At 29.2% G+C, this 27,062-nt stretch overlaps 7 protein-coding genes and 9 non-coding genes across 16 annotated transcripts, besides 45 other annotated features; all 16 read left to right on the top strand. All coding sequences in view use genetic code 11, as the record gives it.

The window, feature by feature from the left end:
- Position 1: 1 nt before the first annotated feature.
- Positions 2–85: a sequence feature (T-rich).
- On the top strand, positions 10–731 carry BEWA_051180 (conserved hypothetical protein; the record flags this gene model as incomplete). The annotated part of the gene is made up of 3 exons: positions 10–136; positions 326–663; positions 705–731. 3 exons carry the CDS (start codon positions 10–12, stop codon positions 729–731), a joined length of 492 nt encoding a protein of 163 aa, XP_025033560.1.
- Positions 732–1,214: 483 nt separating this feature from the next.
- Positions 1,215–1,279: a sequence feature (T-rich).
- Positions 1,280–1,314: 35 nt separating this feature from the next.
- Positions 1,315–1,424: a sequence feature (T-rich).
- A 34-nt stretch (positions 1,425–1,458) lies between these two features.
- Positions 1,459–1,498: a sequence feature (AT_rich).
- A 187-nt stretch (positions 1,499–1,685) lies between these two features.
- Positions 1,686–1,854: a sequence feature (T-rich).
- Positions 1,855–2,982: 1,128 nt separating this feature from the next.
- Positions 2,983–3,048: a sequence feature (T-rich).
- Positions 3,049–3,083: 35 nt separating this feature from the next.
- Positions 3,084–3,193: a sequence feature (T-rich).
- Positions 3,194–3,227: 34 nt separating this feature from the next.
- Positions 3,228–3,267: a sequence feature (AT_rich).
- A 187-nt stretch (positions 3,268–3,454) lies between these two features.
- Positions 3,455–3,623: a sequence feature (T-rich).
- A 1,128-nt stretch (positions 3,624–4,751) lies between these two features.
- Positions 4,752–4,816: a sequence feature (T-rich).
- A 35-nt stretch (positions 4,817–4,851) lies between these two features.
- Positions 4,852–4,961: a sequence feature (T-rich).
- A 34-nt stretch (positions 4,962–4,995) lies between these two features.
- Positions 4,996–5,035: a sequence feature (AT_rich).
- A 187-nt stretch (positions 5,036–5,222) lies between these two features.
- Positions 5,223–5,391: a sequence feature (T-rich).
- Positions 5,392–6,506: 1,115 nt separating this feature from the next.
- Positions 6,507–6,536: a sequence feature (AT_rich).
- A 378-nt stretch (positions 6,537–6,914) lies between these two features.
- Positions 6,915–6,958: a microsatellite.
- A 398-nt stretch (positions 6,959–7,356) lies between these two features.
- On the top strand, positions 7,357–7,428 carry BEWA_051170. Its single transcript has one exon. It is a non-coding gene; the product is annotated as a tRNA-Gln (tRNA).
- Positions 7,429–7,546: 118 nt separating this feature from the next.
- Positions 7,547–7,599: a sequence feature (T-rich).
- A 151-nt stretch (positions 7,600–7,750) lies between these two features.
- On the top strand, positions 7,751–9,376 carry BEWA_051160 (Clpb protein, putative; the record flags this gene model as incomplete). Its single annotated transcript has 1 exon — positions 7,751–9,376. The coding sequence occupies one exon, from the start codon at positions 7,751–7,753 to the stop codon at positions 9,374–9,376; it is 1,626 nt and encodes a 541-aa protein (XP_025033559.1).
- Positions 7,765–7,786: a sequence feature (AT_rich).
- Positions 7,828–7,848: a sequence feature (AT_rich).
- Positions 7,857–7,971: a microsatellite.
- Positions 8,063–8,114: a sequence feature (AT_rich).
- Positions 8,240–8,398: a sequence feature (AT_rich).
- Positions 8,546–8,615: a sequence feature (AT_rich).
- Positions 9,169–9,214: a sequence feature (AT_rich).
- Positions 9,377–9,427: 51 nt separating the features above from the next.
- Positions 9,428–9,450: a sequence feature (AT_rich).
- Positions 9,451–9,780: 330 nt separating this feature from the next.
- Positions 9,781–9,806: a sequence feature (AT_rich).
- A 290-nt stretch (positions 9,807–10,096) lies between these two features.
- Positions 10,097–10,145: a sequence feature (AT_rich).
- A 248-nt stretch (positions 10,146–10,393) lies between these two features.
- BEWA_051150 (conserved hypothetical protein) lies at positions 10,394–11,050 on the top strand (the record flags this gene model as incomplete). Its single annotated transcript has 4 exons — positions 10,394–10,622; positions 10,779–10,838; positions 10,869–10,981; positions 11,024–11,050. The coding sequence occupies 4 exons, from the start codon at positions 10,394–10,396 to the stop codon at positions 11,048–11,050; spliced, it is 429 nt and encodes a 142-aa protein (XP_025033558.1).
- Positions 11,051–11,993: 943 nt separating this feature from the next.
- On the top strand, positions 11,994–15,026 carry BEWA_051140 (DNA-directed RNA polymerase beta chain, putative; the record flags this gene model as incomplete). Its single annotated transcript has 1 exon — positions 11,994–15,026. One exon carries the CDS (start codon positions 11,994–11,996, stop codon positions 15,024–15,026), a length of 3,033 nt encoding a protein of 1,010 aa, XP_025033557.1.
- Positions 12,032–12,059: a sequence feature (AT_rich).
- Positions 15,027–15,965: 939 nt separating the features above from the next.
- BEWA_051130 (hypothetical protein) lies at positions 15,966–16,326 on the top strand (the record flags this gene model as incomplete). Its single annotated transcript has 3 exons — positions 15,966–16,093; positions 16,150–16,229; positions 16,304–16,326. The coding sequence occupies 3 exons, from the start codon at positions 15,966–15,968 to the stop codon at positions 16,324–16,326; spliced, it is 231 nt and encodes a 76-aa protein (XP_025033556.1).
- A 1,483-nt stretch (positions 16,327–17,809) lies between these two features.
- Positions 17,810–18,820, top strand: BEWA_051120 (hypothetical protein; the record flags this gene model as incomplete). Its single annotated transcript has 1 exon — positions 17,810–18,820. The coding sequence occupies one exon, from the start codon at positions 17,810–17,812 to the stop codon at positions 18,818–18,820; it is 1,011 nt and encodes a 336-aa protein (XP_025033555.1).
- A 42-nt stretch (positions 18,821–18,862) lies between these two features.
- BEWA_051110 (conserved hypothetical protein) lies at positions 18,863–19,567 on the top strand (the record flags this gene model as incomplete). The annotated part of the gene is made up of 1 exon: positions 18,863–19,567. The coding sequence occupies one exon, from the start codon at positions 18,863–18,865 to the stop codon at positions 19,565–19,567; it is 705 nt and encodes a 234-aa protein (XP_025033554.1).
- Positions 19,568–19,626: 59 nt separating this feature from the next.
- Positions 19,627–19,665: a microsatellite.
- Positions 19,666–19,676: 11 nt separating this feature from the next.
- Positions 19,677–19,754: a sequence feature (A-rich).
- Positions 19,755–19,786: 32 nt separating this feature from the next.
- On the top strand, positions 19,787–19,860 carry BEWA_051100. The gene has a single exon. It is a non-coding gene; the product is annotated as a tRNA-Asn (tRNA).
- A 22-nt stretch (positions 19,861–19,882) lies between these two features.
- On the top strand, positions 19,883–19,956 carry BEWA_051090. Its single transcript has one exon. It is a non-coding gene; the product is annotated as a tRNA-Phe (tRNA).
- A 352-nt stretch (positions 19,957–20,308) lies between these two features.
- Positions 20,309–20,334: a sequence feature (AT_rich).
- A 223-nt stretch (positions 20,335–20,557) lies between these two features.
- Positions 20,558–20,583: a sequence feature (AT_rich).
- A 223-nt stretch (positions 20,584–20,806) lies between these two features.
- Positions 20,807–20,832: a sequence feature (AT_rich).
- Positions 20,833–21,055: 223 nt separating this feature from the next.
- Positions 21,056–21,081: a sequence feature (AT_rich).
- A 224-nt stretch (positions 21,082–21,305) lies between these two features.
- Positions 21,306–21,331: a sequence feature (AT_rich).
- Positions 21,332–21,554: 223 nt separating this feature from the next.
- Positions 21,555–21,580: a sequence feature (AT_rich).
- Positions 21,581–21,803: 223 nt separating this feature from the next.
- Positions 21,804–21,829: a sequence feature (AT_rich).
- Positions 21,830–22,053: 224 nt separating this feature from the next.
- Positions 22,054–22,079: a sequence feature (AT_rich).
- A 223-nt stretch (positions 22,080–22,302) lies between these two features.
- Positions 22,303–22,328: a sequence feature (AT_rich).
- Positions 22,329–22,550: 222 nt separating this feature from the next.
- Positions 22,551–22,576: a sequence feature (AT_rich).
- A 255-nt stretch (positions 22,577–22,831) lies between these two features.
- BEWA_051080 lies at positions 22,832–22,906 on the top strand. The gene has a single exon. It is a non-coding gene; the product is annotated as a tRNA-Arg (tRNA).
- A 79-nt stretch (positions 22,907–22,985) lies between these two features.
- BEWA_051070 lies at positions 22,986–23,058 on the top strand. Its single transcript has one exon. It is a non-coding gene; the product is annotated as a tRNA-Arg (tRNA).
- A 12-nt stretch (positions 23,059–23,070) lies between these two features.
- On the top strand, positions 23,071–23,145 carry BEWA_051060. The gene has a single exon. It is a non-coding gene; the product is annotated as a tRNA-Leu (tRNA).
- Positions 23,146–23,171: 26 nt separating this feature from the next.
- BEWA_051050 lies at positions 23,172–23,243 on the top strand. The gene has a single exon. It is a non-coding gene; the product is annotated as a tRNA-Val (tRNA).
- A 13-nt stretch (positions 23,244–23,256) lies between these two features.
- On the top strand, positions 23,257–23,328 carry BEWA_051040. Its single transcript has one exon. It is a non-coding gene; the product is annotated as a tRNA-Ala (tRNA).
- Positions 23,329–23,341: 13 nt separating this feature from the next.
- On the top strand, positions 23,342–23,416 carry BEWA_051030. Its single transcript has one exon. It is a non-coding gene; the product is annotated as a tRNA-Ile (tRNA).
- Positions 23,417–23,433: 17 nt separating this feature from the next.
- Positions 23,434–23,500: a sequence feature (AT_rich).
- Positions 23,501–23,729: 229 nt separating this feature from the next.
- Positions 23,730–23,758: a sequence feature (AT_rich).
- Positions 23,759–24,105: 347 nt separating this feature from the next.
- Positions 24,106–24,130: a sequence feature (AT_rich).
- Positions 24,131–25,069: 939 nt separating this feature from the next.
- Positions 25,070–25,149: a sequence feature (AT_rich).
- A 202-nt stretch (positions 25,150–25,351) lies between these two features.
- Positions 25,352–25,383: a sequence feature (AT_rich).
- A 960-nt stretch (positions 25,384–26,343) lies between these two features.
- Positions 26,344–26,375: a sequence feature (AT_rich).
- Positions 26,376–27,062: the final 687 nt, after the last annotated feature.

Raw genomic sequence — 27,062 nt, 5'->3', positions numbered from 1 at the left:
TAAGACAAAATGAATAAACAACTAAACAAAAACCTAAAAAACATATACAACAACACAAACAAAAAAATACAAACAATAAATAACATACTAGAAATCGACAGATGTATAGACAACACTCTTTGGTTCTTCTCTATACGTATAGTGAGACTTATAAGGTGGTACAGAAAAAATGTAACACCTAAAAATATACAAAAAATAAAAAATTTCAACTATACAAAATACGTAAAAATTTTATTAACGTATAAACTCCCTAGCCTGTTAAACCACATGGTATCGTGTTTAATATACTTACTAGATAAATATTACTACAAAAAATCATATCTAGAATTATGTATTCAACTCTTCCAAGAAGATGACCACAAAAATTTAAACCTACACCTAAGAGGGAGATTAGATATATACCAAAAAATAAAAACAACTGTAACAGACATTTATACGTTCCTAAAATATTTAACCATATACTTAATACAAAAATACTACTACAAGACATCAGAAGTAGAATTTATAAAAACAATGTTATATGGTAAATGGGAAGAACGTAGGGACATGTTTGAGTTCTTTTCAACTTTAAACAGATACATAAGACCCAACAACGCACCTAAACCGTCAAGATGGTGGATAGACATTTATATAATAACATTATTTTGGATACTACACATTCCGGTAAGTGCTTTTTGGTGGTTTATGAATTACGTATGTTACAGACCGCAATCCTTTATATGCTTATGTAACTGTGGTTTATATCTCTTACAAGCTTTTAGTGTATAAAACATCGATTTCTATGTTATATTTGTCAAAAAAGAACCCCTTCTCCCTTATAAATTAATTAAAAACCACACAAAACAAAAACAAAACCCCCCCCCCCTTAAAAACACTTTTTTCGTATAAAACACCACCTCCTTATATACAACAACACCATACTATATAAAAACCAACAAAAAATTAAAACAACCCTTAATAAAAATGAACACATTCAACCTATTAATAAAAACCCTAATAATAATAACAGCAACACAATTCCTTATAAATAAAATAATAGTTTTAACCGTAGACATTATAATAGGAATAATATACACATTATTAAAAACACTCCATAAACCTGTAGACTACTTCTACCTTATGCCTTTATGGCCTACACACGAAGCAATAGCCACAGAAACATATTTTATACTTTGGAGATGTCTAACCTATAAACTTCCTAAGTATATAGTAGAAAAAATAAAAACAAACATACACAACCTAAAAAAAACAAAAACACTAAAAAAAATCACAAAAAAAATTCTAACAATAGTGACATCGGCATATACTACAGTTATAAAAACACATAAAAAAGTAAAACAAAACATCAAAAAATTAAACCTATAAAAAAATGACACACACCGGAATAATAATAAAAACTTTAAAAGAAACAATAAAAATAACAACCATATTCGCAACACTATTATTAACATATCAAACATTAAATAACATAAAAAATATTATAAATTTTATAAAAATACTAAGAATATACCACAAATATACTTACACCCACTTCGTACCTAGAGTTTTTGTAGTTTGGGGGTTCACTATTATAGAATACACTAATATGGTAAAACAAATAACTATAGAAGTAATAGAAGCCCTAGACAACGCAGACGATATATGTATCGACATGTATAAAACACACAACCACAGCCTAACACATAAAAAACAACAAACAAAAACACAAAAACTACTAACACTAATTTATAACATATACACTTACATAACACACATACTACTAAAAAAACTAAGACAAAATGAATAAACAACTAAACAAAAACCTAAAAAACATATACAACAACACAAACAAAAAAATACAAACAATAAATAACATACTAGAAATCGACAGATGTATAGACAACACTCTTTGGTTCTTCTCTATACGTATAGTGAGACTTATAAGGTGGTACAGAAAAAATGTAACACCTAAAAATATACAAAAAATAAAAAATTTCAACTATACAAAATACGTAAAAATTTTATTAACGTATAAACTCCCTAGCCTGTTAAACCACATGGTATCGTGTTTAATATACTTACTAGATAAATATTACTACAAAAAATCATATCTAGAATTATGTATTCAACTCTTCCAAGAAGATGACCACAAAAATTTAAACCTACACCTAAGAGGGAGATTAGATATATACCAAAAAATAAAAACAACTGTAACAGACATTTATACGTTCCTAAAATATTTAACCATATACTTAATACAAAAATACTACTACAAGACATCAGAAGTAGAATTTATAAAAACAATGTTATATGGTAAATGGGAAGAACGTAGGGACATGTTTGAGTTCTTTTCAACTTTAAACAGATACATAAGACCCAACAACGCACCTAAACCGTCAAGATGGTGGGTAGACATTTATATAATAACATTATTTTGGATACTACACATTCCGGTAAGTGCTTTTTGGTGGTTTATGAATTACGTATGTTACAGACCGCAATCCTTTATATGCTTATGTAACTGTGGTTTATATCTCTTACAAGCTTTTAGTGTATAAAACATCGATTTCTATGTTATATTTGTCAAAAAAGAACCCCTTCTCCCTTATAAATTAATTAAAAACCACACAAAACAAAAACAAAACCCCCCCCCCTTAAAAACACTTTTTTCGTATAAAACACCACCTCCTTATATACAACAACACCATACTATATAAAAACCAACAAAAAATTAAAACAACCCTTAATAAAAATGAACACATTCAACCTATTAATAAAAACCCTAATAATAATAACAGCAACACAATTCCTTATAAATAAAATAATAGTTTTAACCGTAGACATTATAATAGGAATAATATACACATTATTAAAAACACTCCATAAACCTGTAGACTACTTCTACCTTATGCCTTTATGGCCTACACACGAAGCAATAGCCACAGAAACATATTTTATACTTTGGAGATGTCTAACCTATAAACTTCCTAAGTATATAGTAGAAAAAATAAAAACAAACATACACAACCTAAAAAAAAACAAAAACACTAAAAAAAATCACAAAAAAAATTCTAACAATAGTGACATCGGCATATACTACAGTTATAAAAACACATAAAAAAGTAAAACAAAACATCAAAAAATTAAACCTATAAAAAAATGACACACACCGGAATAATAATAAAAACTTTAAAAGAAACAATAAAAATAACAACCATATTCGCAACACTATTATTAACATATCAAACATTAAATAACATAAAAAATATTATAAATTTTATAAAAATACTAAGAATATACCACAAATATACTTACACCCACTTCGTACCTAGAGTTTTTGTAGTTTGGGGGTTCACTATTATAGAATACACTAATATGGTAAAACAAATAACTATAGAAGTAATAGAAGCCCTAGACAACGCAGACGATATATGTATCGACATGTATAAAGCACACAACCACAGCCTAACACATAAAAAACAACAAACAAAAACACAAAAACTACTAACACTAATTTATAACATATACACTTACATAACACACATACTACTAAAAAAACTAAGACAAGATGAATAAACAACTAAACAAAAACCTAAAAAACATATACAACAACACAAACAAAAAAATACAAACAATAAATAACATACTAGAAATCGACAGATGTATAGACAACACTCTTTGGTTCTTCTCTATACGTATAGTGAGACTTATAAGGTGGTACAGAAAAAATGTAACACCTAAAAATATACAAAAAATAAAAAATTTCAACTATACAAAATACGTAAAAATTTTATTAACGTATAAACTCCCTAGCCTGTTAAACCACATGGTATCGTGTTTAATATACTTACTAGATAAATATTACTACAAAAAATCATATCTAGAATTATGTATTCAACTCTTCCAAGAAGATGACCACAAAAATTTAAACCTACACCTAAGAGGGAGATTAGATATATACCAAAAAATAAAAACAACTGTAACAGACATTTATACGTTCCTAAAATATTTAACCATATACTTAATACAAAAATACTACTACAAGACATCAGAAGTAGAATTTATAAAAACAATGTTATATGGTAAATGGGAAGAACGTAGGGACATGTTTGAGTTCTTTTCAACTTTAAACAGATACATAAGACCCAACAACGCACCTAAACCGTCAAGATGGTGGGTAGACATTTATATAATAACATTATTTTGGATACTACACATTCCGGTAAGTGCTTTTTGGTGGTTTATGAATTACGTATGTTACAGACCGCAATCCTTTATATGCTTATGTAACTGTGGTTTATATCTCTTACAAGCTTTTAGTGTATAAAACATCGATTTCTATGTTATATTTGTCAAAAAAGAACCCCTTCTCCCTTATAAATTAATTAAAAACCACACAAAACAAAAACAAAACCCCCCCCCCTTAAAAACACTTTTTTCGTATAAAACACCACCTCCTTATATACAACAACACCATACTATATAAAAACCAACAAAAAATTAAAACAACCCTTAATAAAAATGAACACATTCAACCTATTAATAAAAACCCTAATAATAATAACAGCAACACAATTCCTTATAAATAAAATAATAGTTTTAACCGTAGACATTATAATAGGAATAATATACACATTATTAAAAACACTCCATAAACCTGTAGACTACTTCTACCTTATGCCTTTATGGCCTACACACGAAGCAATAGCCACAGAAACATATTTTATACTTTGGAGATGTCTAACCTATAAACTTCCTAAGTATATAGTAGAAAAAATAAAAACAAACATACACAACCTAAAAAAAACAAAAACACTAAAAAAAATCACAAAAAAAATTCTAACAATAGTGACATCGGCATATACTACAGTTATAAAAACACATAAAAAAGTAAAACAAAACATCAAAAAATTAAACCTATAAAAAAATGACACACACCGGAATAATAATAAAAACTTTAAAAGAAACAATAAAAATAACAACCATATTCGCAACACTATTATTAACATATCAAACATTAAATAACATAAAAAATATTATAAATTTTATAAAAATACTAAGAATATACCACAAATATACTTACACCCACTTCGTACCTAGAGTTTTTGTAGTTTGGGGGTTCACTATTATAGAATACACTAATATGGTAAAACAAATAACTATAGAAGTAATAGAAGCCCTAGACAACGCAGACGATATATGTATCGACATGTATAAAGCACACAACCACAGCCTAACACATAAAAAACAACAAACAAAAACACAAAAACTACTAACACTAATTTATAACATATACACTTACATAACACACATACTACTAAAAAAACTAAGACAAGATGAATAAACAACTAAACAAAAACCTAAAAAACATATACAACAACACAAACAAAAAAATACAAACAATAAATAACATACTAGAAATCGACAGATGTATAGACAACACTCTTTGGTTCTTCTCTATACGTATAGTGAGACTTATAAGGTGGTACAGAAAAAATGTAACACCTAAAAATATACAAAAAATAAAAAATTTCAACTATACAAAATACGTAAAAATTTTATTAACGTATAAACTCCCTAGCCTGTTAAACCACATGGTATCGTGTTTAATATACTTACTAGATAAATATTACTACAAAAAATCATATCTAGAATTATGTATTCAACTCTTCCAAGAAGATGACCACAAAAATTTAAACCTACACCTAAGAGGGAGATTAGATATATACCAAAAAATAAAAACAACTGTAACAGACATTTATACGTTCCTAAAATATTTAACCATATACTTAATACAAAAATACTACTACAAGACATCAGAAGTAGAATTTATAAAAACAATGTTATATGGTAAATGGGAAGAACGTAGGGACATGTTTGAGTTCTTTTCAACTTTAAACAGATACATAAGACCCAACAACGCACCTAAACCGTCAAGATGGTGGGTAGACATTTATATAATAACATTATTTTGGATACTACACATTCCGGTAAGTGCTTTTTGGTGGTTTATGAATTACGTATGTTACAGACCGCAATCCTTTATATGCTTATGTAACTGTGGTTTATATCTCTTACAAGCTTTTAGTGTATAAAACATCGATTTCTATGTTATATTTGTCAAAAAAGAACCCCTTCTCCCTTATAAATTAATTAAAAACCACACAAAACAAAAACAAAACCCCCCCCCTAAAAACACTTTTCGTATAACCCAACCAACAACAACACACACAACACAATTATTACTTATACACAAACCAACAAAAACACATAAAAAAAAACAATATAACATACCAAAAATAAATAATATATTACCGCACACACCTACACCACACTTACTAAACACACTCAAAGAAAGTTACCACTTATAAAAAAAACATACCTACTAAAAAAAAATAAAAACCAACTCTTTAAACAACAAAAACATTAACAGAAAAAACAAACTCCTATAATAATATATTAAAAACAACAAACCAAAACACAAAACCAATAATGAACATATAAAAACCAAATAATGAAACTCCCACAAAATATTATATCAATTTTTTTAAAAATAACATTCACAGCAACAGATAAAAAACAAATTATAAAAGCTATACTACACTCAGTATTTATAGCCCATAACATAATAACAATAATCAAACTAATAATAAAAAACCTACCAATACTAAAAACCACAAAACAACTAATAACAACTACCCAAAAAATAATACAAAAACTAGTAACAGAAACAGACAAAGCAGACGCCCTATGTATAGATTTATACCACGCACACAACCACAAAAACACACACAACAAACCACCAAAACCAACCCCCCAAAAACTACTAGTAATACTAAACCCAATAACAAAAATACTAACTTATATAAAAAATTTATTCCTTACAAAATAAAAACCAACAACACCCAAACCTTTTTACACATTATGAGACCCAAAAAAATAAATTTAAATAATAAAAATAAACCATAAAAACAAAAATCGTAGTTTAAAATTACAAAAACACCTAACCCACAACACAGGGCCAAAGGTATAAAGGACAACCCTTTCGATTTTCTCTGGTAAAATAACCTACAACTCGCCTTTAGGTTACTCTTTTTAAAGCTGTCACATAAGAGGGAAATATAACAGAAACACAAAACTCAAAACCATCCGTGTTTCTAAAACTTCCCACTAACCGTGACAAGTAAAAGACGGAGACTTAAATAAAACCGTAGAAAAGATAAAAGTCGTAGTTTAAATTAAAACTATCAACCACACAAAAAACAGTCTAAAAAATCCTATAATAAGAAAAAAAGCTATAAGGGTACCTAAAAAACCCTTCGACTTTAAAACAAAAAACGGTAAAAACCCCTTTTACTTTCACAGGACTAAATAAAATGAGGAATAGTTTAAAAGAAAAAACATCGATCTTTGACGTCGGAAATAAAGGTTAAATTCCTTTTTCTTCAAACTAAAATTTTTTCTTTTCAAAAACCAACACCAAACCCCACAAATAACAAAACCTTCCTTTAAGTAAAAAATTACTTCACCACACCACAAAAACCGAAAATATAAACCTTTTTTTGATTAAAAATAAAAATAAAATGATAACTAACAGAACAAAAAATATAATAAAAATAATACTACTAGTAATTTTAAACCACCTAATAACACCAAAAACGAACAACAAATAAAAACTCCTTTTCTGGTGTGGGTTTATTTGTTTTTTCTATCAACACTTAATTTGTTATATACCGTTAAAAATATCGTTAAGAACACAAAAACACAAACAATGTTGTACTGTACAAATATATTAAAAAATTTTATACTACATTCCCTACAGAACCACCCACAAAAACCCTCAACAACTATATATAAAAATAAATATTACCACCTATATAAAAAAATAAAAGAAACAAAAACCCAAACAAACAGAAACGCATACAAACATTTAACTTTAAACATCTTCAAACTAACACAAAAAACAAAACCAACAAAGAAAAAACTAACAAAACTCAAAACGTACCTAATAGATAAAAATTTAACAAATTTGAAAAAGTTAATCAAAATACTGAAAAAAAATTATCTACTAGTGTTAACCTCGTTTAAAAATATTTTAAATTTAATAAAAAATAATTTAACTTTTACAAATAAATCTTTAACCACAATAGAAAATAGAGAAGATAAAAATTATGTTTTTTTACCTTTAAACCATAATTACATAACAACCGATAAAAACTCATTAAAACAAATATATAGTAAACATGACTTGTTGGTGATCAATATTAATTTAAAAATAAACTTATTTAAATCCCTAATATTAATTAAATTAAATAACAAATATAATAAACATGATGATAATACCACTACTATCATTGATAATATTATATATATATATAATATTATCAATGATATTACTATAAAAAAAATAAAAAAATTAGAAACCACACTAAAAGATTTAAATTTAAACAAAAAATACACAAACGCATTAAAAACAAACGTAATAGAAACCACAACCTACAAAAAAATTAAAAATCCCCAACACCTAAAAATATATAAAATACTTCTCCAAGAAAAAAACTTAAACAAATATATTTTCTATAATTTTTTAACAAAATTTATATATGGGCAAAATAAAAATATAAAAAATATTATAACAACCATAAAAACCAAAAGCGTAAATAAACCGTTAGGAAGTTGGTTACTTTGTGGTTCTAGCGGTTCGGGTAAGACAGAGTTAGCAAAAATACTGACGGCTTATTTATACAGAACAGAAACTAATTTATTGAGGTATGATATGAGTGAGTTCAAAGAAATACATTCAATTTCAAGATTAATAGGTTCTCCTCCAGGCTATATAGGGCATGAGGATAAAGACGGGATAGTAGAAAAAATTAAACAATGTCCTTGTTCTGTTATTTTGTTTGACGAAATTGAAAAAGCTCATAAAAACATTTTTTCATTGTTTTTACAAATTTTAGATGAAGGAATTTTAACTAACTCTAAAGGAGAAACTAGTAATTTTAATCAAACTATAATATTATTTACAAGTAATTTAGGAAGTGATATTTTAAAATCTTTTACTGGGTATTCGTTTATAAGTTCGGTGTACAGAAACTCTATCATATCAGCTTTAAACAAATTCTTAAAACCAGAGTTTTTAAACAGATTAAATGATGTATTAATATTTAATCCAGTCACATTACATAGTTTATATAATTTAATAGAAAAACAAATTTTTAATTTCAAAAATTTTGATTTAAGTAGTAAGGTTAAAGCTTTCTTGTCTTGCTTATCTTATTCGCCTTTAAAAGGGTCTAGATTTATTTTAAACAATATAGATAAAATAATACAAACAGACTCTAACGTTAAAGTTAACTTATCACGTCACAATAAAAAATTCACATATATTTTTTAAACTTTTATTATGGTTTCTTTGTTTTTTTCTTTTTTTTCTGTTTTGTTTAAGAAATATTTTTATTTTTTTAATTTGTTAAGAATTGTTGATTTAGACGTTTTTTTAAGTCTTTATTTTTTTATCAGTTCTTATCTAATTAATAAAAATAAAAAGGATATCTATAGTTACAGTGTAGTTTCTAATTTTTTAGAAAATTTCAGACTAAAAGATAAATTAACTGTTTTGCAGGTGGATAAAAAAAATTTATCTTTATGGTCTTACTTAAAGCAGGGTTTTTTTTTAAAATACCCATCTTCTCGAAATACTTTGGTTTTATCCAAATTTAAAAAAGTGTTTTTTTCCTCTTGTGGTTTGTTTAATTGTGCGGATAAAGCTAATATAGATTTTTATTTAATTAGTGATCGTAATATTTTAATTTTTTTTAATTATTGTGATTCTTTTTTTAAAGTTGATCCTTGTTTTTTAGGGGATTATTTATTTGAGGGGGTTTATTCTGTGTTTTTTATTGTTTCCTCTTGTAGGTATGATCTTGGTAGGGTTAAATATTTTATAAAAGTTAATAAGCTTTCTTTTTCTTGTGGTTTTTTTGACTTGAAAGTGTGGGATTCTTTTTCGTTTTCTATTAAGTTTATATCTAGTATTAAATCTTTATTTTTTAAGCGGTTTCTTTACCATAAGTTGAAATTTAAATCTTTAGATTATTTACGTTCTGAGGTTTTCTATATTTATAATATTGTTAAAAATTTTAAAGTTTTTTTAAAATATAAAAGACCGGAAAAAAGTTGTGGGATTAGTGGTAGGTTTGAAGAAGTTTTTAATAGTAAAATAATAGGGCAGCCTGAGGTTTTAAAATCTGTTTTAGTTCGTTTAACTAAGGTTGGTGGTGATGTCGGTAACGGCGGGAAACCTTTAGGGAGTTGGTTACTGTGTGGTCCTAGCGGGTCCGGGAAAACAGAGTTGGCGAAAGTTTTAGCAGGTGTTGTGTGCGGGTCTTCCGAAGATTTAATACGTTTTAATATGAGTGAGTTTATGGAGTCTCATTCCGTTTCTAAATTGTTAGGTGCCCCCCCGGGTTATGTGGGGTACGGTAGGGATAGTGTTTTATCTTCTAAACTTTCTGGGGAGAAATATTATGTAGTTCTTTTTGATGAGATTGAAAAAGCGGATAAAAATATAAGTGATCTTATGCTTCAGATTTTAGATTATGGGAGGCTAACTTTAGCTAATGGTTCTTTTGTTGATTTTGGTAAGTCTTTTATAGTTTTTACAAGTAATTTGGGTTATACATGTGGGTCTGATGTAGAGACGCCTAATAGAGATAAGGTTTTAGATTCTATTAATAAGTTTTTTAGAATTGAGTTTTTAAATAGGCTTAATGATATTGTTATTTTTAATTCTTTAGGGTTATCTGACTGTAGTAGAGTTTTCGATAAGTTTATTTATGATTTTTGCATGAGTAGTCGTAAGAAGGTTTCTTTTTCTTCTTGTGTAGGTAAGGATTTTGTGTTGAACTCTTATAATAAGTTATATGGGTCTAGGCCCCTTAAAAGGAATAGTGAGGTTTTTTTTGATTTTATAAGTGGTGTTGAGGATATTTTTAAGTCAGTTTGTTCTCATTCTTTTTGTTGTTTATTTAGCCCTCTTAAGGGTGGGGTTGTTGATTTTTTTATTTAAAGGTTGTTTGTGGTTTTTCCCTTATAGAGAACTAACATAAGTGTTAATGTACTTAATTTGAGGTTAAGGTTATATGAGTTAGAGTCTCATGTTCTCTTTTTATTTCTTTAAAAATCTTTTAAAAAATATGATTGTTTCCAGTAATTTAATTTTAAAATCTCGTGTTAAGGGTAAGAGGTCTGATAAGACTTATTCAGTTATTTGTGGTTCTTATTGTGGTTTGGGAGGGGTAAGCTATAAAAAGAAAATTTTTTACAATAATGGGTATGTTATCTGTAAGTACCTAAAAGTAGGTTCTTTTTTATCCGGTAATGTTTGTAATAATTTACTTCATTTATAAAGAGTTATTGTGTGTGTGTTTAGGTTTTTGGTGTTAGTGATGGTGTATACGGTAAGTTCTGCTTGTAAAGTTAGGTTTAAAAAGCTTAAATACATGTCTTTGAAGAGTGTGTATTGTAAGTTTTGTGGGGTTAAATGCTATTTAAATGTTAGAAGTGATATTTATTTTAGAAGGAATTTTTATTCTGGTAAGTTTTTTGTTGGGTATTTATATAGGGTTTATTTATGCGGTTTTAATATTTTTAAACTTTGTCTGTTTGTTATTGATAAAAGAAATTGTGAATACGCTAAATTGGTTAAATATTTTAACTGTTTTAATGTTCGTTATATGTACGGCAGATAAAAGTGTTATTTTTTTTTAAAGTCGGTTTTTAGATATTAGTGTAAAAGTATGGTTTTTGTTTTTTATGATCGGTTTATTGGGCGTAAAGGTAAAAGGTTTAAGACGTTAACTAGTGGGAAGTATTATGGTATTTTTAAGTCTAATGTACGTTCTCATGTTATACGTTTTAATTATAACGTTTCTAAACGTGTTAGACGTGTTATAGCTAAAAATATAACATATTCGAGGTTTTTTGGTTTGCAATAAGACAGGTTAGCATAAATGTATAATTCTTTTTTCCTTTCTCCTTCTGTATTTAGTTATTTTGATTATTTTTTTAATAATTTAGATCTTCTTTTTAAAAGGACTATAAGTTTTATTAGAGGGGGTAGGGAGAAAGTTTACAATAAAGGGGTTAAATTTACTCCTTATATTAATCATGTTTCGGTAAAATTTAATTCGGAAGACGTTGACGATTCTTTTAATTATTACTTAGATAAGAATTTTACTTCGTGTTATGTTGTTTGTGTTCCTTTAAAGTTTTCTTTTAATTCTGTAAAGGAGTTTTACGTTAATTACAATATATTAAATATTCCTAAAATTTCCCCTTCGGGTGAGGTGATATTAAAGGGTTATAATAGAGTTTCTATTTTATATGTTAAGTCTTCTGTTAAGTGTGTTTCTTTTGTTTTTTGCGGTGTTGAGGCTAAACGTTACATTATTAAGTTTCAGTCTGATGTTTGGTTTTCTTGTGTGTTAGATGGTTTTGGTTTTTTGAGGTTTTGTATATACAGCACGTCTTATAAAGGTTTTGACGGTGTTGTTGGTGGGTTTAGTAGGTTTTTTTATTTTTTAGGGTTAAATTGTTCTTGTGGTGATGTTGCTTTTCTTTCTTCTTTATGTTTTGATGAAGATAAGTTTAGTTATTTTTTTAGGTATTCACGAGATTTTTATTTACGTTCTTTTTTGTTTGATTTTGTTTCTGTTGAGGTTGTTAATGTTTTTTCCCGTTTGTTAAATGTGGGGTATTTGAATAAGTTGTCTTTAGGCGGGGACGGAGTGTCTACTAAATATGTTAATAGTTTAACTGATATTGTGTTTGGTTTAGTGAGGTATTCTTTTAGTTTTCGTCGTTTTATTAGGTATTTCAGGTTCTTATTAGATTGTTACGAATCGGAGGAGGAGTCGTTTAGTGTAGTGTTATTTAAGGAGAATTTGTTGGTTAATCCTGTTCTGCATTACGCTAATCAGTTAAATACTTTATCGTGTATTCACGACAAGTTTAAGATTAATGTTTTTGGGTATTCTAGTTCGTCTAGTAATAGTTTTATTGTTAGTCCATCTTTTAGAGGGGTTAAAAGTGAGTATTTTGGTTTTATTAATATGCTTTATACTTCTGATGGAGAAACTTGTGGTCTTTTATCTTTAATTACTAGTGGTGTTGTTCTGTGTGATTTTAAGCTTAGGGCTTATTCGTCTGTTAGTGGTTTGTCTTCGGAGTCTTTAGCTTTTAGTTTGGATGTTTTTTCGAGGGCGTTGGTTAATGTAGGGGTTAAAGAGTTTAACTTTAGAAAGGTTAAAGGTAGTTTGTCTAGGTTTAAAGGGTACGAAACGTATTTTAACGGGAGGTTTAAAGACGGTAATGTTTCTTTTGAGGGTTCTGGGTTTGGTGTTACTAGTGGTTTATCTAGTGTTCTTTCTATAACTGAGTTGGTTATTCCTTTTCTGTTTAATGATGATCCTTGTCGGGGTTTAATGGGTTCTAAGATGCATATGCAGGCTTTGCCTCTTGTTTATTCTTCGGTTCCTTATGTTTTTACGAAGTATAATCAAGTTACTGACGCTATTTCTTCTAGGTGTGTTTATTCTTCATGTGTAGGTGTGGTTGTGGAGGTGACTAGTTATTCTGTGTCGGTACAGGACGAACAGGATAGGTTTGTTGATTATCATTTTTCTCCTTTTAACATTTCGGATTATGATTCTTACTCTTGTTACACGCCTATAGTTAGGGAGGGGGAGCGTGTTGATATTGGGCAAATCCTAGCAGTTCCTAGAGATGTGGAAAATTTAGAATATTCTGTCGGGTTTAATAATGTTGTTAATTACGGGATGTATTATGGGTACGAACACGAAGATGCTGTTATAGTTAATAAAAGTCTTTTATTTGATGATGTTTTAACTTCTGTCTCTTTTGATGTTTATGAGATGTATTTGTCCATAGATCATTTTAAGTATGTGGAATTGACCCTCCCTAGGCTTCGTAAGTATAATAGGTGGTTTGTCAAAGCTAAACGGGCTTCTGGGTTTTTTAGTAAGGTTAGGTATGTGTTTGAGGATTACGTTTTAATGTCTAAAATTAGGTATGAGGTTTCTTCGTTCGAAGGGAAGAGACGGGTTAAGCTGGTTAGAAAAGTTTTTTATAAGAACAGGAAATTGTGTACGAGCAGGTATTATGTCAAGGTCAAAACTGGTGGTGAGGGCCGTATAGTGCAGTCTTGTGTGCTTTCATATAATAGGTTTCGTCAGCTTGATAGTGGTTTTACTGCTAGAAATTTTGTGTATTTATATATTAGGTTTTTTGTTTCCAAGGTGGATCGTGTTAACGTGGGTGATAAGGTCTGTGGTAGGCACGGTAATAAGGGGGTTATCTCCAAGATAGTAGATGCTGTGGACATGCCTTACACCTCTTTTGATTTGTGCCCTTCTTCTGTTACTAGTCCTATAGGCGCTTTAGCGCGTATGAATGTTGGGCAGTTTTTGGAGGGTCATTGCGGTTATAATGGAGGTCTGTTAGGTTGTAGGGTTAAAGCTCCTGTAAATGTTAAACAATCTTGTTTGTTTTCTTTTATAAGTTTGTTTTCTGATAGGTTATGGGGTAGTTTTTACGGTGGGTTGGTTAACGGTTCTGAGTGTGTTTTAAAAGATTTTAAAACTGGGTACCGTCTTAAGAGTTATGCTCATTTAGCTTTGTCTTATTGTTTAAAGCTTATGCATACGTCTAAGAGCAAACATCAATATAGGTCGGTAGGTAGGTATAGTTTTGTTACACAACAACCTGTACAGGGTAGGTCTAATAAAGGGAGCCAAAGGTTTGGTGAGATGGAGGTCTGGGCTTTAGAAGCTCATGGAGTGTCTTATAACCTGAGAGAGATGGCCTATGTTAAAACGAATTATAAAGCTTTTATTTCTTTTGGTTCTTTTGGTGGTTGTTCGGAGATTTTTAAATCTTTGGTGTTGGAGCTTAAGAATGTACTTATAGATATAAGGGTTAGTGAGGTTTCTAAGTTTTCTCCTGGGTTTTTTACTAATGTTTAGTGTTTTTAGTTATTTTTGTTTGTTGGTTTTTAAGTTGTGGTGTTTTTTAGTTTTTGGTTAAAGTGTTTATGTATAGCTGTCTTCGTATTTCTTTACTATCTTCTGAAAGTGTTATTAAATCTGTAGTCAGAAATCGTGGTGGTGAGTATATTATTGGTATTGTTCACGACTCTTCTCCTTTCCTGCACAAACGTAAAAGATTTCGTGTGGGCGGTATTTTTTGTGAGGAGGTTTTTGGTAGGTTGTATGTTTGTAGTAATAGAGAATGTGGTCGTATTTCCGGGTTTAATTCTGTTCCTATTTTAAGGCGTTTGTGTTGTTTTTGCGGTTCGATTATGGGTTATAATATAGGACGTAAGTATCGGTTTGGGTCTATTTTTTTTAATTTTCCTGTTTTACATTGTTTTGCTTATTCTTTTTTTGATAAGATATTAACTTCTTTTAGGGTTAAATTTAAAGATAGTTTGTTTTTGGGTTTTTTGTTTAGTTCTGGGTCTGATTTTAGTGGGGAGGATGATAATTTGTTTGCTTCTATGGGTTTTGTTTGTGGTAAGTTTGTTTCTTTTGTTAGTTTGGTTTATACATTTATTTCATCTTTTGGTGTTTTTAGTGTTAAATGTAGGGGGGCGGCTAAATATAGTAGTTTGACAACTTCTCGTTTTGTTTCTTTAACTAAGTTTTATGGTTCTATAGAATTGTTTAAAAAGATTTTTTTAGTTCTTTTTCCTGTGTTGCCTTGTGGTCTGAGGGTTCATTCTTTGGATAATAGAACCATATCATTGAATACTAAATTGAATTCTTTATATAACCACATCATTAATACAAATAATAAAATTATTGAGGAGTCTCCTTATACTTACAGTGTTAAGAATATTTTTATTCTTAATTTTTTAGTTAGTGTTTTATTAAGTTTTTCTGATTTGGGAGTTTTGTTTCAGAATGATCAAACCTTATATGACAGGGTTAAAGGGAAGTATGGGTTATTTAGGCAGAACTTGTTGGGTTTTAGAGTCGATTATTCTGGTAGGGCAGTTATTGTTCCTGGTCCTGGTTTATCTATGTCCGAGGTAGGGTTACCTTACGGGTTTATGAGTAGTATGTTATTAACTTATGGGCTATATAGGCCTGATAACAATTATGTTGCTAATTTACAAGGCGTGGATGAGTCAATAGTTTATAAAGGACTAATTCATGATAAGTTCGGTAAGTTTAAGCGTTTAACTTCTTGTTCTGTGATAGTTAATAGGGCTCCTACCCTACATAAAATGAACATACAGTCCTTTACTCCGGTTTTTTCTGAGGGTGAGGTTATTAAGTTTATGCCTTTACTGTGTGTGGGGTATAATGCGGACTTTGACGGGGACCAAATGGGGGTTTTTAGTATTTTAAATAGGTCGTCTATGTTAGAGTCTTTATATATGTTGCGCCCTTCTGTTAATTTATATTCCCCCACAACTAATAAAACACTTTTTAACCCTACTCAGGGTTCTTCGGCTGGGAGTTATGTTTTTTCTGTTTTTAACTATTTTAGGTTTACTAATTTTTATATTTTTGAGAATTGTAATGCGGTTTTAGAGGTTGAGAACGCTAGGTGCTTACCTGTGGACGGTGTTGTTATGTGTCGGTTAGGTTCTTTGGGTGATTTTTATTGTTCTTCTGTGGGGCGGTTTTTGGTTAGTTTGTTATAATTGTGTTTATATAGAAAAAATGGTTTGTCCTATAGGTTTGGTTAATAGAAATGCTAAAATTTTATCTTCTTGTGGTTTGTTTAATTTAGAAAAATATCTTCAAGAGGTTGTTGCTTTAGGTTTTGAGTATTCTTCTGATTTTGTTTTTAATTATTCTTTTAGTGATTGTAAATTGGAGCCTGTTTCTTTATGTGGTGTCGGTGGGGGTGATGTTGGGCGTAATTTAAAGATTTTTATGTCTTTATTAAAGTTTTATTTATATCAAGATTGTATTTTTTCTTCTTTTAATGTTTTTGTTGATTTAGGGTTTAAGATTAATTATAATCAGTTTGTTCAGATATTTAAGAATAGAGGTTTGACTGGTTTTAAAAAAGGAGGGGACATGTATTTTTTAGGTAATTTGTTTTGTGGGGTTTCTTTAAGGGATTTTATTTTTTCTTTGTTTAGCGTGCGTAAGAGTATTATGGAGGGTAGTTTTAGTACTGCGGATTCTGGGTATTTAACTCGTAGGTTGGTGGAAAGTTTGAGGGACTTGTATGTTAAGGAAGCTTGTTGTGGTTCTAAGTGTAGATTATATGATCCTTACAGGGTTGTTTGTATAGTTTCTCCTTGGTTTTGTTGGGGTAATAAATCTGTTTGTTGTCGGTGTGTGGGTATTTCTTTTAGTAGGTTTAATGTTTGCGGCTATAATAAAGGGATTATCAGTGGGCAGGCTATAGGTGAGCCCAGTACACAGATGCTACTTAAAACTTTTCATTTGGGGACGTCTCCGGTGTTGTGTTCTTTAAGGGGAGAGGATGATGCCTGTAGTAAAGGTAAGTTTAGCTCTTTTGAGTGTTTTAGTGTTTTTAATTCTTCTCTTACTTCTTCGTATTTTAGTGGGTTTTCTTTTGTTGGTTTTTCTGTCCCTTTTGGGAGGTTTTTTGTTGGAGGTGGTTGTTTGTCTTCTTTTTCTCGTTTCGGTTTTGGGGGTGGTAGGTGTTTTTTTTATGGTTTTGTTTTGTCTTTTTTATGGTTAAGGTTTTGGGGGGTTATTAGTGTTTTTTCTCATATTGGTTGTTTTCGGTTTAAAAGTAGTGGGTACCCGACTGATAGATGTGTGCTGTTATAGAAGTTTTTATGGTTTTTTTACGTAGTTTTTTAGTGTCTTTTCCTTTTTATAATAGTGTTGGTTTTCCTTCTTGTGTGTCTGGTGGTAGTGTGTGCTCGGAAGGGTTAGTTAGTAGTTTGGGTGCTTTGTTTGGGTTGAACTCGTGTGTGGGCGTGTATAATAGGGGTTTTTCTTTTTTGTCTGGTTTGTTGTTTTCTTGTTTACGTTCCTCACGTTTAGGCGATAAGCCTGCTTTAGATATTATTAATGAGTTTTTTGAGGGTTATTATGAAGATTTAGAGTGTAATTCTGGGTTTTTTAGTGGTGTTGTTTGTGGTTCTTTAGATTTTGTAGGGTCCGTTAATTTTTGTGGGGGGTATATAGTGGTTAGTGAGTTTAGCTTTGGGGGTTTTGAGGGTTTTGGTAGGGTTTTTTTTTGTGATTCGAGTATTTATGGTCCTGGAGTTGTTGTTTTTCCGTTAAGTTTTTTTGGTGTTTGTAATGTGCCTAACTATGTTGGGGCTATTTATTTTTATCTTTATGTTAGGTGTTGTGGTTTTTATAAGTCGTCTTGTGTTTCTTTATTTTATTATTTTGTTGGTCTTTTTTATTCACTGAGTACTTTATATAGTTCTAAAACTATTAGGGTTTTATATTCTAATTTATCTTTAATTGTTTCTAGGTTGTCTTCTTATGTAGTGGTGTGTCGGTCTTTTAACGGGTTGTTTGCTGAGGGTACTGTTATAAATGTTAAGTTTATGAATATATTCAATTTATCTAGTGTTCTTAGTGGGTACGATAGCGAGGAGTATAAGCCTTACTTAATTGGTGTTACACGATATACTCTTATAAGTTGTGGTGTTTTTTCTTCTTTAAGTTTTCAAAACACACTACAAACATTAAAACGTTTAGTGTTGGAGGATAATGTTGAGTGGAAGGTGGATTCTAAATCGAATTTAATTTCTTCAGGTTTTATTCCTGTAGGGTCTGGGTGGTACAGATATTTTATGGTGTGATATAAAGGTAGGGGGGGGGGTATTACGCATAGATAAAATATAATGGTGGGTTTTATAGTGTGTTTAATATTTTTTTTGTTTTTAAGTATGAAATTTTTAAGTTTTGAGTCTTTATTAAGTAGTAATTTACATTTAAGTTCTGGTTGTAAACCTTTTAAATCTGTTGATGGTGTTTACAGGGTTATTAATGGTGTTTATATTTTAGATTTAACGTATACTGCAGTTAGTTTATTTAGGTTGTATAAGTTTTTTTCTATATTAAATAATAGGGGGATTTATGTTACTTTTGTTTATTTGGTTAAATTGTTTAATAGAAAGTTTTTAAAATTAATAACTCGGTACACGGTTCATAATTTTTTTAATAATCACTGGATTTACGGTTCGTTAACTAATGGCCACACGTTGAAGGCAGTTTTATTGGCTGTCGCTTGGATCGAGAAATTAAGGAAGGCTAAATTTCGTGTTCCTAGAAGTGTTTTTAGGGTGTATAGTAAATCTTTTGTTTTAGCTAGGGATTTAAAATTTAGTGGTATTTCTAAGTTTGTGTTTTTTTTAAATTTAGATTGTTCGGGGTTAGCAGTTAAAGAGTGTGCCTGCACTAATAAATTTTTGAGTGGTCTTTGTTCGCCTTCTTTTGATGTTGGTTTAATAGATTTTTATATTTACAGTAATTGTACTAACGAAGTTTCTATTAATTTTATTTTAAAGTTTGTTTTGGCTTCTTATTTCAGTAGTTTTAAAGTTTAGCTAACGCTAAATGAGGGTTTTTATGTTGTTCGTGATTTTAGTGTTAGTTGTTTTGTGTGTTTTATTTTTTTTTACTTTTTTGTTTTTTTTTGTTTTTTAAGTTGTTGGATTTCTATGTTTTTTGGTGTTTATATTTTTAGTTTTTTTTAGTTTGGTGTGTTTATATTTTGTTTTTGGTTTTGTGTTTTAAGTGGTTTAAAATTTTGTGTTTTGAGTTTTTCCTTAGTAGCTTAATTTGGTAAAGCAATCGATTGTTAATCGGTTTATTGTTGGTTCGACCCCAACTTGAGGAGTTGTTTTTTATTTTATGTTCGTACCAAAATAGCTCAATAGGTTAGAGTAATGGTTTGAAGGACCATAGGTAATCAGTTCGAATCTGATTTTTGGTGTTTTTTCAAAAATTTACACGTATAAGGGGGTTTTATAATAATTGGGGTTTTAAGGGTGAACGGTAGGGTAGGCAGGACGTATAGGGTATGGGTTTTGGATGTGGTGTGTTATATGAGTAGTTAGGATTTGCGCTTATTTTTTAGTTTTTTTTTTTGGGGGGGGGGGTGGTGTTTTAGGCGGTGTTTAAAAAAAAACAAACCCCTTTTTATAAGGACAGTATCTATTTTTTGTCCCCTCTATTTAGTCCCTACTATAGGTTTTCAATATAGTAAGAGGTTTTTGTTTTGTAGGTTGTGTTAGTTTACACACTGTGTTTGAGGGGCGTTACAAAATAGTACTGGTATTTCCTGCTTAATTTAAATTTTTTTATAAATTTTGGGTTTTTTTTCTTAACCTAGTGTTAGTTATTAGGTTTTTTATTCTTTGTTTTAAAAATACAAACTGTAACTATATATTATAAGGACAGTATCTATTTTTTGTCCCCTCTATTTAGTCCCTACTATAGGTTTTCAATATAGTAAGAGGTTTTTGTTTTGTAGGTTGTGTTAGTTTACACACCGTGTTTGAGGGGCGTTACAAAATAGTACTGGTATTTCCTGCTTAATTTAAATTTTTTTATAAATTTTGGGTTTTTTTTCTTAACCTAGTGTTAGTTATTAGGTTTTTTATTCTTTGTTTTAAAAATACAAACTGTAACTATATATTATAAGGACAGTATCTATTTTTTGTCCCCTCTATTTAGTCCCTACTATAGGTTTTCAATATAGTAAGAGGTTTTTGTTTTGTAGGTTGTGTTAGTTTACACACCGTGTTTGAGGGGCGTTACAAAATAGTACTGGTATTTCCTGCTTAATTTAAATTTTTTTATAAATTTTGGGTTTTTTTTCTTAACCTAGTGTTAGTTATTAGGTTTTTTATTCTTTGTTTTAAAAATACAAACTGTAACTATATATTATAAGGACAGTATCTATTTTTTGTCCCCTCTATTTAGTCCCTACTATAGGTTTTCAATATAGTAAGAGGTTTTTGTTTTGTAGGTTGTGTTAGTTTACACACCGTGTTTGAGGGGCGTTACAAAATAGTACTGGTATTTCCTGCTTAATTTAAATTTTTTTATAAATTTTGGGTTTTTTTTTCTTAACCTAGTGTTAGTTATTAGGTTTTTTATTCTTTGTTTTAAAAATACAAACTGTAACTATATATTATAAGGACAGTATCTATTTTTTGTCCCCTCTATTTAGTCCCTACTATAGGTTTTCAATATAGTAAGAGGTTTTTGTTTTGTAGGTTGTGTTAGTTTACACACCGTGTTTGAGGGGCGTTACAAAATAGTACTGGTATTTCCTGCTTAATTTAAATTTTTTTATAAATTTTGGGTTTTTTTTCTTAACCTAGTGTTAGTTAGTAGGTTTTTTATTCTTTGTTTTAAAAATACAAACTGTAATTATATATTATAAGGACAGTATCTATTTTTTGTCCCCTCTATTTAGTCCCTACTATAGGTTTTCAATATAGTAAGAGGTTTTTGTTTTGTAGGTTGTGTTAGTTTACACACCGTGTTTGAGGGGCGTTACAAAATAGTACTGGTATTTCCTGCTTAATTTAAATTTTTTTATAAATTTTGGGTTTTTTTTCTTAACCTAGTGTTAGTTATTAGGTTTTTTATTCTTTGTTTTAAAAATACAAACTGTAATTATATATTATAAGGACAGTATCTATTTTTTGTCCCCTCTATTTAGTCCCTACTATAGGTTTTCAATATAGTAAGAGGTTTTTGTTTTGTAGGTTGTGTTAGTTTACACACCGTGTTTGAGGGGCGTTACAAAATAGTACTGGTATTTCCTGCTTAATTTAAATTTTTTTATAAATTTTGGGTTTTTTTTTCTTAACCTAGTGTTAGTTATTAGGTTTTTTATTCTTTGTTTTAAAAATACAAACTGTAACTATATATTATAAGGACAGTATCTATTTTTTGTCCCCTCTATTTAGTCCCTACTATAGGTTTTCAATATAGTAAGAGGTTTTTGTTTTGTAGGTTGTGTTAGTTTACACACCGTGTTTGAGGGGCGTTACAAAATAGTACTGGTATTTCCTGCTTAATTTAAATTTTTTTATAAATTTTGGGTTTTTTTTCTTAACCTAGTGTTAGTTATTAGGTTTTTTATTCTTTGTTTTAAAAATACAAACTGTAATTATATATTATAAGGACAGTATCTATTTTTTGTCCCCTCTATTTAGTCCCTACTATAGGTTTTCAATATAGTAAGAGGTTTTTGTTTTGTAGGTTGTGTTAGTTTACACACCGTGTTTGAGGGGCGTTACAAAATAGTACTGGTATTTCCTGCTTAATTTAAATTTTTTTATAAATTTTGGGTTTTTTTCTTAACCTAGTGTTAGTTATTAGGTTTTTTATTCTTTGTTTTAAAAATACAAACTGTAACTTTATATTATAAGGACAGTATCTATTTTTTGTCCCCTCTATTTAGTCCCTACTATAGGTTTTCAATATAGTAAGAGGTTTTTGTTTTGTAGGTTGTGTTAGTTTACACACCGTGTTTGAGGGGCGTTACAAAATAGTACTGGTATTTCCTGCTTAATTTAAATTTTTTTATAAATTTTGGGTTTTTTTTCTTAACCTAGTGTTAGTTATTAGGTTTTTTATTCTTTGTTTTAAAAATACAAACTGTAACTTTATATTATAAGGACAGTATCTATTTTTTGTCCCCTCTATTTAGTCCCTACTATAGGTTTTCAATATAGTAAGAGGTTTTTGTTTTGTAGGTTGTGTTAGTTTACACACCGTGTTTGAGGGGCGTTACAAAATAGTACTGGTATTTTAATGGTATGTAGTTAGGCTTTTTATAGGGGGTTTTTAGGTTTATAGCTTAAATGTTTAAAGCGGCGTAAATACGAGTTATGTCTATAAAGGTTAAAATCCTTTTAAACTTGTGAGGCAGAATGTAGTAAGGGTTAACTTTTCGGTTTCATGACCCGAAGATGGCGGTTAAATTCCGTTTTTTGCCATTAGGAGCTTGTAGTTTAAAGGTATAAAACACAAATTTTCTAAATTTATGATATAAGTTAGAGGCTTATCAGGCTTATTTTTAGGTTTTGTGAATATGGCGGAACAGGATAGTCGCGCTAAATTTAGGATTTAGTTTTTAAGAGTTCGAGCCTCTTTATTTACATGTTTTTATTTTAGTTAGTTTTTTTTGGATAATTAGTTTAATGATTAAAATATCTAATTTACACTTAGAGGAAATTGGTTTGATTCCAGTATTGTCCAGATTGTTGTTTTTGGGAATATAATTTAAGTGTTAAAATATTATTTTTGCGTAATAGTTATAGCCGTTAAAATCGGCTTATTTCCATTATAAGGTTGGAGGACTTTTAGCTTAAGTTGGATAAAGTGTATATTTGATAAGTATAAGAGTTTTGGTTCGATCCCAAAAAAGTCTAAACCTTATTTGAGGTAGTTTTTTATTTTTAAGTTAAACTTTTTAAGTTTATTATATACTTTATTTATTATGTATAATTTTATAAGATAACAGTTTTGGAACATTATTTTTTATAAGTTTGATCCTGACTTAGAATGAACGCTTTAAACGTACCTATGACACAAATGCTAATTAAACTTAATTAAAATTTTTAGAGTTTTAGTTGGGTTAGTGTACAGGTGAGTAGTAGACAAAATTACAATTTTATTTTAGGTATAATAGCTTATGTTTTACGTAAGTTGATAATCCCTTAAATGTGTGTTAAGTAGTACAAGTTTATAAATTTTATTTAAAATTTAATTTTGTTTTTTGATTAGCTAGATCAATATTATAGCAGAATATTGAGGCCACGATCAATAACTGGTCTGAGAGGATGTACAGTCACATTAGAATTGAGATAAAGTCTAAACTTTTAATTAAAGGTGAGCAAGAGGGAATTTTCTGCAATTAGCGAAAGCTAGACAGAGTGACGTTCAGTGAAGGGAGAAGCTAAAGTGTAAACTTCTGTGTATAGTTTTATTATAAGTTATGTAACTATAAGAAAATATCGGCAAACTCTGTGCCAGCAGCCGCGGTAATACAGAGGATATTAGTGTTATTCATAATTATTGGGCGTAAAGCATTTTTAGATGGTCCGCTGTATTAAACTGGAAATATAAAAATATTATTTTTATTAGTTGGTTTAAGATTAGCGGTCTTTGAGGGTAGTTTAAGTTTAAGGAATTTAGTGAGTAACAGTGAAATGTCTTATGAGACACTAAGGAAGACCAAGAATGAAAATATTAAACTGATCTATTTCTGACATTTATAAATGAAAGCTAAAGGAGCAAATGGGATTAGATACCCCAGTAGTTTTAGCTGTAAACTATGAATATTAAAAACTGGGAGTGTTTTATATTAAATTTTCAGTTTTAAAGTTAACGCGTTAAATATTCCGCCTGAATAGTACGTTCGCAAGAATGAAATTTAAAGGAACTGACGGGAGCTTATCCAAGTGATGGGTCATGTTACTTAATTCGATGAACCCCGAAGAATCTTACCAACGTTTAGCATAGTTGATTGGTTATTTTTATGTAATAACTTTAATTAACTGAAAAGGTGATGCATGGTTGTCGTCAGCTAGTGCTGTGAAGTGTCAAATTCAGTTTTGTAACTAGCGCAACCCTTTTCACTCATTTTGTAGCTTATTTTGATAGGATTTTCTTATACGGTAGTATAGTGATCAAGGAAGAAAAGGACAACGTCAAATCTTTATGTCCCTTATATGTTGGGCGAATTGCGTGACACAATGAGGAATACAATACTTATGATTTTAGTTTTAGAAGATTTTAAGATTAATTTTGTATAGTTAAAAGTCCTCTAAGTACGAATTACAAATTGTAAATTTTGTATGTAAGGAGGAACCACTAGTAATCGTTAGTCAGATATATAACGGTGAATATGTAAGTAAGCTTTGTACACACCGCCCGTCGCGCCCCGAAATTAAATGGTCTATAAATTGTTTATGGATAATGAAAGATTAAGTTAAGATCGGGACGAAGTCGTAACAAGGTAGCCGTACTGGAAAGTGCGGCTGGATTTTAAAATGTAATTTATAGGTTGTAATATTTCTTAGATTTTATAATATATATTAAAAATAACTATAAAAAAACCCAATTGAATTTATTTTTTGTTAATTTTAATAAGATTTTTTAAGGTTAGATTATAATATTGTCGAGTCTAGTTGGCGATACTATAATAGAGAATTTAAGATAAGGTTTAATTATGTTTAAAAAGAAGTAGTTTAAAATAGAACAAGCCTTTTGTTTTTTGTACAACCCTTTTATTGGTTTTGTATTATAGGTTAGATGGTATATTTTTTAATGTATAGCCCTTCTTTAAATTTTAAGTTTAGTGGTAAAAAAGTAATTAAATAATTATTAAATTTTAGTGTAAAGTTTAGAATGGATTCCTAAAATTCTACAAACGAAGAAGGCCGATAATTTGTCGAAAGTTGATTGTTTTTTTTTGTTTTTACTGGAAAACATGATAGTTGCCGAATTATACTTAAATATTTTAGGTATTTTTATATAAGTGTACTTGAAGAACTGAATCATCTTAGTATTCAAAGGAACAGTGTATAACAATTAAGTATCTTAGTAGCGGCGAGCGAACAGGTTTGTTATTAAAAAATGTTTTTATAAAGTAGAAATATAAGTTTAATTTGTTGTATTGTTTACAGTACAATAAATAGGTTTTGTATTTTTTTTTATACATTAGTTGGTGCATATATGTAATGTACGGTGAGTAAATATTTTGCCGGGTTTAAAACTGTTTAGTACCATCTGAAAAATGTTTTTAATATTGTAGGATTTTATAGAGAACTAGTATCGTGAGAGAAAGGTGAAACAGATTTTTGAGTAAAAATAGTGAAAAGAACATGAAATTGTAAACTTTATTAAGTTTATTTGTTTTAAATTAAAATGAATTTTAAGGTATTAGTTTAAGTAAATGCTTGTTGAAGAATGAGTCGGTGAGTTATGATTAATGGAAAAATATGTATTAAAAATTTGAATTTGTAATAAGAGTTAACACGAGTTTTAGGTTCTATTAAAGAAGCGTGTTTTAGTTTTTTGTTGATCATAGATCCGAACCCAAATGATCTAATTATGTATAGGAGGAGCGTTAGTGCTTCGTCTGAACTAGTTAATGTTGCAAAATTATTAGATAATATGTAATTAGAGGTGAAATGCTAATCGAATTTGGAGCTAGCTGATTCTCTCTGAAATGTATTTAGGTACAGATAGATATTTAAATCAAAAGGTAAGGCTCTATTTAGTGCCCGTAAAGATTTACATGTTTTTATAGGTATTTAGTAAACCATAAATTGTTGATTTATATAAAAACGGGTTTTTTTTATATAATTTTATGAATATTAAATTGAGACTATTAGGGTCAAGCTTAATAGGTCTAAAGGGAAACAGCCCAGATTATTTAATAAGGTCCTAAAATATATGTTTAGTTTAAGATTGTTTAGTTATTATTACAGCTAAAATATAGGCTTAGAAGCAGCAATTATTTAAAGAGTGCGTAACAGCTCATTAGTATAGTGATTAAATATCGAAAATAATCAGGTATAAATATATAACCGAAATAGTAAAAAAAAATATACATTATTGTATTTTTTTTTGGTAAGAGAGCGTTTTATTTAAAAGTTTTGATGTGGGTTTATACGTTAGTATAAATTTACTCTATTAGATAAAAGTGATAATGCCGATTTAAGTAATATATATTAGATGTATAATCTAATACTCCTATTGTTTATAGAGTTCCTATTAATTGAGTGGGTCAAATAGGGTTAGTCGAAGCCTAAAAATAAGCTTTTATGTGTATTTGATGGGTATAAGATTAATATTTCTTAACCACACTTTTAAAGGTTTAAAAGAATCTTAAGATTTAATTTTTGGTGTACGCCCAGATATGTTAGTTTGTGTTATGTTTTTAGCTTGTCTACAGGCACAGATTTTGTTTATTTTGGTTTTTGAACAGGCCTAAATAGGTATATAAAATGAGCGAGGTTTGGTAACTAACACAAAAGACGGCGAAAATGTAAGTAAGTGTACATAAAA

Source organism: Theileria equi, apicoplast (genome assembly GCF_000342415.1).
Source record: "Theileria equi strain WA gcontig_1105316255047 apicoplast, whole genome shotgun sequence".
NCBI classification, from domain to species: Eukaryota; Apicomplexa; class Aconoidasida; order Piroplasmida; family Theileriidae; genus Theileria; species Theileria equi.
Note: the sequence above shows the minus strand (reverse complement) of the source record. Positions and strands in the feature narration are given on the sequence as shown.